General features: G+C 43.2%; 1 protein-coding gene across 1 annotated transcript; it reads left to right on the forward strand.

The window, feature by feature from the left end:
• Positions 1 to 669: 669 nt before the first annotated feature.
• Positions 670 to 8,407, forward strand: LOC141735435 (ATP synthase F(1) complex subunit alpha, mitochondrial-like). The gene is made up of 12 exons (XM_074568191.1): positions 670 to 856; positions 1,878 to 1,956; positions 3,050 to 3,219; positions 4,061 to 4,234; positions 4,315 to 4,481; positions 4,609 to 4,757; positions 5,733 to 5,884; positions 6,015 to 6,239; positions 6,347 to 6,454; positions 6,977 to 7,121; positions 7,342 to 7,492; positions 8,201 to 8,407. Exons 1-12 carry the CDS (start codon positions 797 to 799, stop codon positions 8,280 to 8,282), a joined length of 1,662 nt encoding a protein of 553 aa, XP_074424292.1. The 5' UTR covers positions 670 to 796; the 3' UTR covers positions 8,283 to 8,407.
• The last annotated feature ends 394 nt before the right edge of the window (positions 8,408 to 8,801 follow it).

Raw genomic sequence — 8,801 nt, forward strand, 5'->3', positions numbered from 1 at the left:
TAGAATACCAACTTAAACCGGTCCTGTTGTTATCTGCATAGTGACCTGTAAGAGGGGGGATACACCCATTTTTGGCAAGGGCCAACCATTTTAGAGACAGTTATGAATATGTATTAGTATAGGAGATATAAACCAAAAATGGGGTCTGTAAGGTGTGTGTCTTGGTTGGGCAGAGACTCCCGGCACACCCAGCGCTGTTTGCTTGCCTTTATTCCTTTAATAAATTATAAATTCTAATTGGAATCCTGTTTGCGATTAAATCATTTATCACACTTTTATCAAACTAAACCTAACAGATATTTAACCCATCTGCTTACAAAGCATTTCAAACTTAGCTACATTATTCCAGTAAGGAAGGAACCATACGTTCTTTTTAACTTGTTATCGGTAAGGCCTGAGGGGCCTTCCACCCCAGTGTTTTGTGCTGTTCAAGGCTACTGTATCACCAGCTACTATATCAATACCCTCAGCCACCCCTCAGCCCTCACACCCTGATCTGCCACCCCTCACAGTAGCCTCTGCCGGGGGGGGGGAGTGGGGTGTGGGGGGGTGTGCATCCCCTCCCCGAATCACCCAGCGGTCCAGAGAGAGAGAGAGGAAATACCACGATGCCTGAGGGGGCCACTGGCGGCGGCGAAGTACTTCCGGGACGCGCCCCTCCCCGCGCCGTGGGCGTGGCCTCGCCCTTCAAAAGGGGTGGAACGCGCCGCCGCCATTTTCTGGAGAGAGTGTGGGGCTATCAGCTGCCTTCTGTTTGCTTCAGCTTTCTCCGGAGAAGTCGTCTACTGCTGCCGCTATGCTTTCCGTCCGTGTGGCTGCTGCCCTTGTCCGCTCCCTGCCGCGGCAGACCGCCCTGGTGAGCGCGCTCACTCCTTTCTGAAGCGGGCGGGGATGGGCGCTTGCCGCCATCTTGGGGACCGCGGTGACATTTGAGGGGCCGCGGCCTCCCTCTCTTGGGAGTCTGGGGCGGGGTGTGTGTGGGGCGCTTACCTCAGCACTGGGTGATAGTGGGACCCGACCCCCTGCTGAGGAGCGGAGGTGCCCTCATCTGGGGGGTAGGAGGGGTTCTAGGTGACGGCGTGTCCTTCCCCGGAGATGCGGATTGGCATTGATGGGCTTCAGTCTAATGCTTGAAAGCTGCTAGATCCTGGTCAGGCTTAGGCATTTGAGCTGTGAGGCCTTACCAGGTGGCATTTTTGTTTCCGTGTTTCTGGGGAGAGTGAGGGTGCGAAGATCTGTCAGGACCCGTTCCTAGCTGGTGTCCCTCGTGAAGGTGAACAGAGGAGAGGCCTGCTTAGGCTTTCAGAGAAATAGCGATAACGCTGCATGGGACTGCACTAAGAGCTTTGCTTGTGATGTAGGATTATAATCTTTTAATGCATTCGTTATCACAGATTTTTTTTTCATTTCTGCTATTGCATAAGCTCTAGCTATGCTTCAGAAATTTTGCAGTTAAATTTTTCTTAGGAAGGCTAACCCTTAGAAGACACAGTCTTATTTTTTCCTTGTGCAGAACCATGAGGGGGGGCTCTGATTTCTTTATGCCCCAAGCTTTTGATGTTGAGAGCAAAGGTGGCAAACGAGGAGGTGTTGCTTTGGGAGCTGCTGCAGTGCTGTGACGGTGACATCAGTGCAACACAGAAAAATGCAACCAGTAATTTAGAGCAATCTCCTTTACCATCTGTCCTTGCTTAGTCTAATGCTGGACTTGGTTCCATAACTACAACTTGTGAATGGAGTGCTGTGAAGCTCAACTCAAAAACTGAGACACATTAAATATATACGGTCATGATCAGAAATTTCAGTGTGTTATTTCTTAATGTTTTTTTGAATGACTGAGGAAATCTCACTGTTATTGAATCAATTACTTATTTTAGATATCCAGAAATACCCTGGGTGCAGCATTTGTTGCTACAAGAAACATCCAAGCCTCCAAAACATGCTTTCAGAAAACTGGTGAGTCTGAGAGAGGTCTTCATATAAGAGTGTGGTTTAAAAACTTGCTCTATCAGGTGAAAAGGAATTTGAATATGGAGTTAGAGAGCTTTGTATGTCAGTTGACAAAACGCTTATGGGCTTTTATGTACTGACAGTATTTAATAGTGAACTATCTGTTACACAGTCACATCCAGGAGACTTCACTTTAATAACTATTCAAATTATGCCCAAACCAAAGGAGTGGTCACATGTCAGTTGGCTTACACAGCTTACCTGCTTCATGAGATTCAATTCAGTCTTCAACTCCTGCAGAATTACTTGAAAAAATGCCTCAAATTCCAGTTTCCTGTCTTGTTTGTAACAGTATGAAGGAACGGATGACTTTCCCAGGCCTGCCTGGGTTTGACCTTGTGTCCTTGAGTATAACTTTTTTGCTGCCAGCATCTTGATATTTAGAGAAGGCAGTGGTGCTGTATAGCTGTATTTTTGGTAGTGATTCATATATGACTTTTGAAGTGGCTTAGGGTGACTAAAGGTATTATTAGGAAACAACAGTTTCACTGTTTTTTACTGTTTCCTAACTGAGGAAATAAAAAGCTGTTGGAGGTATACTGCCAAATAAATTGGAGGAAGATGAATGCGTTTTTATGGCTTTAACTTGCTCCTTAAACGTATTGAGTTCTGTTTAATATATTTGGATCTTGGATTACAAATCAGTTGACAGGGTATTTTGATGCCTGCAGTCTAAGTAAATGATCTGTAAGTGGAGCTAGCATGTCTGTTCTTTCTGAGCTAAGTCTAATCTATTTAATTGCTTTCTAGGGGCAGAGATTGCTAATAGTGTAGGACATACTGAAGGAAATTGATAGCTAAACACCCATCAGTGTTTTGATTGAATCTGGCTCATAATCATGAGTTGAAGCTGCTTTTATTGGCTGTGAATACAGGAGCTGTTATTTGTTTTATGCATCATATGTAAGGAATAGTGTTGCTTGCTAGACCTTATGGCATACCTGAGAAAGGGTACCTTGGCTTGTGAATTCAAGACAAGCTTACTGAATTTGTACTGTGCCTTAATGTGCTGAGTCTCATTTGAAACATCTCTTTCTAGGCACTGCTGAGGTATCCTCTATTCTTGAGGAACGTATTTTGGGAGCTGACACCTCTGCTGAACTTGAGGAGACTGGCCGTGTGCTCTCGATTGGTGATGGTATTGCCCGTGTGTATGGGCTAAGAAATGTCCAAGCAGAAGAAATGGTTGAATTCTCTTCTGGACTGAAGGTAAGCTTTCAGTAAAGCAGTTTGTTCAGCTTAGAAATACAAAGAAGACTTTTTTTAAGAAGGAAAGATTTTTTTAAGGAGAATCTGAGACTATGCTTGGAGTTACATATGAACCCTTTACAGACTTTATTGCAACTTTAATGTGTAGTAACTAGTTGAAATAATACTCCTTTTGGAGTATTATTCTTTGAAATATTCTTTGAATTTGTAAAGCTATGCTTTCAGTATCTGTTTTTTGGCCAATATTTGAGCTTTGTCTTCATCTAGGAAGTATTAAGAACTAATCTATCATTGGATTTTGTTTTATTTGATTTCAGGCTGGCTTTTCTGTTTACTGTTGAATAACAGCCTCTCCGCTCCAATACAGTGTGCAATTTGCTGACTTCTTATAGTCTTAAGAGTGGACTAGAGTTAAAAAGCTGTTTGACTGTTCTGAGAGTACTGCAACATATCTTCCTGTATTTTTAATGACCTGACTTGCCTTAGGCAGAGAAGAAGTTGGTGCTTTTCCCTTGTCCAATTCCTAGTCAAGAGAGAAGTGTTGTATTTGAACCCTGCTTATCCTTTCTGTTCTTTTTAGAGAGATAAGTGACTTAATCCTAGGCTGCTGCAAGTATAATTAAATAAGCAGTAAGCTGAAGGCTTAGGCAGATTCTCTCACCAGTATGAAAGAATATATAGACATTGTACATAAAAGCAGAACAATGACTGTTGCTACAAATAAGATTGAGATAAAACTATGTTGGATGTTCTAAACTGTAGAATAATATTGGTATTAAACTGACAAAATTTTGCAAATGTTGGCACATGTTTTCTCAGGATAATGTGATCTTTGCCCTAGGGTATGTCCTTGAATTTGGAGCCCGACAATGTTGGTGTTGTTGTGTTTGGTAATGACAGACTGATCAAGGAAGGGGATGTTGTGAAGAGGACTGGTGCCATTGTGGATGTTCCAGTTGGGGAAGAGCTGCTGGGCCGTGTTGTAGATGCCCTGGGCAATCCAATTGATGGGAAGGTAAGCGTAACTAGGTGTTGACTACCTCTGCTTGTATCTGTGCCATACAGATTGCAACAGGGTTTTATCTCTATTTTAAGGGTCCTGTTACATCTAAGACACGTAGAAGAGTTGGCTTAAAGGCCCCTGGGATCATTCCCAGAATCTCTGTGCGTGAACCTATGCAGACTGGTATTAAGGCTGTGGACAGCTTGGTGCCAATCGGTCGTGGCCAGCGTGAGCTGATCATTGGTGACAGACAGACTGGGTAAGTTAAATGCCCAAGCTAAAAATGTTTTGTACAGCATGTGCCAATGTACAAAGCTGAACACAGAACTGCATAGGGGTTGGGAGAGCCATAGGCAGCTTAATTTACCAAACTCTGTGTTACACAGGAAAACGTCAATTGCAATTGACACAATAATCAACCAGAAACGATTTAATGATGGAACAGATGAGAAAAAGAAGCTGTACTGTATCTATGTTGCAATTGGCCAGAAGAGATCTACTGTTGCTCAGCTGGTGAAGAGGCTCACTGATGCAGGTACAGATTTTTGAAGATGGCTAAGCTTGGCAACCTAGTGATGTCCTGTTCTCATTATAATGTTGAATACTACTATGACCTATCATGACTGCGAGTAGGGACAGAATTCTTTTCTTATTAGATGAGTGAACTGCTTGCTTTTCTGGACAAAAATCTTTAGGTGTCTGGGGAAAAACCCCTCTTTTGCTACATTGCATTAGAAGACTAGTATGAGTCCCCCAAACTGCTCAATTGCTTCTGGAAGAGTCACCCTCCATGGTTTTTTTGGTTTGGTTTTGGTGTTTTTTTTGGTTTGGTTTTGTGTTTGTTTTTTTTTTTTTTTTTAGCAGAGTTCAGAGAGATTCCTCTTGGCAGTCAGGCAGGCCTGATTACAAGCTATGTCCTACAAGTATTTATGGACTTGGCATTTGATTCATTTGTATGCAAGTCAGTGTAAATGGCAGTTGCAAGTTTAGTGGAAAGACTTTACTGACCAAAGGTAGACTTTACTTTCTTATCAGAAACGGTGATCTCATTGCATATGTAACAGCGCTTACAAGAGATCAGGAACCTTACCTCTTGCCTGGTGGGTCAAGCAAAGTCATACCTAGCAGGACAACCCCTCCCACTCCCCCCCAGTTTAATGACAATAATTTTTTTAGGACCATGAAACAAAGGGTAGTATCTCCTTGCAGAAGCCAGGAAATCACAGACTTTCAGTCTGAGTTACTTCTAGAACCAAGTGTTTATTAATTAAAGTTTAAACTTATTTTAAATGGGAAAGAAGTCTGCAAGGATTAGACACTAGCTGCTATGAACTTGTTCTTGAAACTTCTGAAGCTAGTTGAGCTAATGGATGTGTTAATCTAGTATGGTGTTCTTTCCTGTAACAGTGTAGTGATGTTGTCTGGGCTTGCTTCAGTGTGTTGTATTTGCTGATTATGGGCATAATGAGGTAATATACTCACAGTGGTGTGTGTGTCTAATTCTGTCCAGATGCCATGAAGTACACTATTGTGGTGTCTGCCACAGCATCCGATGCAGCACCCCTTCAGTATCTGGCTCCCTATTCAGGCTGCTCCATGGGGGAATACTTCAGAGACAATGGAAAACATGCATTAATCATCTATGATGACTTATCCAAACAGGTCAGGAAACATTGTTTATAGGCCTCATAGTCTAGCATTGATGTTTGTAGCTGTCAGATCACCTCAGGTTTAGAAATCCAAAATTTTAAAGGAGCTACTGAAGTCTGAGTGCTTTCTTTATACTGCACAGGCTGTTGCCTATCGTCAGATGTCTCTGCTGCTGCGTCGTCCACCTGGTCGTGAAGCCTACCCAGGTGATGTGTTCTACCTGCACTCTCGCCTGCTGGAGAGAGCAGCCAAAATGAATGATTCCTTTGGAGGTGGCTCTCTGACTGCCTTGCCTGTCATTGAAACTCAGGCTGGTGATGTGTCTGCTTACATTCCAACCAATGTCATCTCCATCACTGATGGACAGGTAGGACTGCTTCTTCACATGCCAGTACTTCTGTGTAACTTACTGGCAGGTCTCTGAGGAGGCTTCCAGACTTCTGACCAAGATAATAAAACTATTTTCTCCTACAGATTTTCTTGGAAACTGAGTTGTTCTACAAAGGTATACGTCCAGCTATTAATGTTGGTCTGTCTGTGTCCCGTGTAGGTTCTGCTGCTCAGACTAGAGCTATGAAGCAGGTAAGCATGAAACTGCTGTTCCTTCTCTTACTAGAAATGAGTAGTGCGTAGGCTTTCCAACCCACTTCACTCTGAAGAGTTGTGAATAGAGAGGGAATAAAGCTTTGGATTCCTTAGGGTTATGAAATTATAAAAGAACAAGCTTTGGGGTTCTCTTTGATATTTCCATTGCCTGCTGGGGGTGGGGCAGAAAGGAAAATAGTATCTGCATAAAGATGTAGGACTTGTTAAGTTTCAGTATGCAGAACTGGGTACTGATCTAACTAGAAATAGAATGCTCTAACTCCATGCTTTTAGTCCAACTATGGAATTAGAGAGGTTTAATATCAGCTGTCACTGTTTTAGGGAGGAATAGCATGGTTATGTTAAAAGGCCAAGCAGATGGTGGGTGTTGTAATCTTGAGATTCACTTGACTGGTGTGTAAGGCCAAGCTGACTTGTGACAGCTGAAGATAACCTACGAATTGCTAGACACATTTAGAAGGTGGTCAAACTCAGTCTGAGCTATACCTTGTGTTGTAGGTGGCAGGTACCATGAAGCTGGAATTGGCTCAGTACCGTGAAGTAGCTGCCTTTGCTCAGTTTGGGTCTGATCTGGATGCTGCCACACAACAGCTGCTGAACCGTGGTGTACGCCTGACAGAGCTCCTCAAACAAGGACAATATGGTGAGTGCCTTGGATGTAACAAGTCTGCATTTCCCATTAGTCTCTTGTGCTAACGGGGTTGGTCTTTGTGGCAGCATTTATTGTGTCCATTCTGGTAAATGCAGACCTGACTTGAGCCATGATGTCTATGTGCAGTCGATTTTCAAAGAAAGGCCTCTGTGTAGTCAGATGTGTCCTGATATAAGAGTTACCAATGCCATGAATGCTTTCTTTCCTGCAGTTCCCATGGCTATTGAGGAACAGGTTGCTGTCATCTATGCTGGTGTAAGAGGTCACTTGGACAAGCTGGAGCCCAGCAAAATCACTAAATTTGAGAGTGCTTTCCTAGCTCATGTACTGAGCCAGCACCAGGCCCTCCTCTCCACAATCAGGTATGATGATTTATCTTACTTCATCCCAAGGGTATTGACTTGATGGCCAGAGTGCTGATAATGGTCACTGAACTGTTATTAGTGTATCCTAGAACATCAGGCCTTAAGATGCCTGTACCAGAACTGGAGGTTAAATCAGCCTTCCTGCTGTCCTTGCACTGCTCTCCAGAGCTCAGCTTCATGTCTCCAGTTTTGACTTAAAAAATCCATCTGATGCTTAAAATTAACCTACTTGCATACCTCTCCTAATCCGATACTGAAATCACTTAATCTAGTCAGTTCCCATATTTTTGACAGCTTTATGCTGTTACAGTACTGTGGATTAATTGCTGCTGAGCGGACTGTTGGGGATTGAGTATTTCCACAGTCCTGTCCTGTGGACTGGTCTTAGCTTGTTGTGTCATGAGTCAGATCATGTGCCTTCCACCTCTGAGGCGCAGCTCTAGAGAAGATGGAGCCTTGTTGAACTAGGTACAACTGTTGTGAAAGTATTTGTTGACAACCCTTAGTTCTTAAACAGGACTAATTTCTTAGAAGTGATGTTAGTTTCAGTGGTATAGCGCTCCACACATCAAACAGAAATGTGTTAATTTATCTGCTAATTTTGTTAGAAATTGGAAGGTTCATCGTAAAGGTTTTTTTCTTTGCCTTAGTCGGGGATTGACTGTATATCTATTCTTGTGTCAGAAGTTTAAACTCTTTCAACAGGACCGAAGGGAAGATCTCTGACCAGACAGAAGCTAAGTTGAAGGAAATAGTCACAAGTTTCCTGGCTACTTTTGAGGCATAAACTCTTAAAACTGCTCAAACAGACCAGGCTGTTGTGATCCCATGTTCCACCTCCATCAAAGACTTAAAAGTATGTGTGATTTGAATGTACAGATCTTAATGAGAATAAAAGTTTCCATGTAAAAAGGCTTGTATGTTCTGGAACTCCAAAAAATCAGGGGCCATCTTAACTGTTAGGTGGATCAAACTTCCCTTACAGGAGCAAGTTGGGGGTGGCAGCTGCAGTTCCCATCCTCACAGAGCTGAGGATCACAGAATTGCCTAGGTTAGAAGGGACCTTTAAGATCGAGTCCAACCATTAACCTAATGCTGCCAAAACCACCACCAAACCATGTCCCTAAGCGCCGTGTCTACCCGTCTTTTAAATACCTCCAGGGATGGTGATTCAACCACTTCCCTGGGCAGCCTGGTCCAACGTTCGATAACCCTTTCCGTGAAGAAATTTTTCCTAATATCCGTCCTAAACCTCCCCTGGCGCAACTCGAGGCCGTTTCCTCTCGTCCTATCGCCTGTTACTTGG

This window comes from Larus michahellis, chromosome W, assembly GCF_964199755.1.
Source record: "Larus michahellis chromosome W, bLarMic1.1, whole genome shotgun sequence".
In the NCBI taxonomy this organism is placed as follows: Eukaryota; Metazoa; Chordata; class Aves; order Charadriiformes; family Laridae; genus Larus; species Larus michahellis.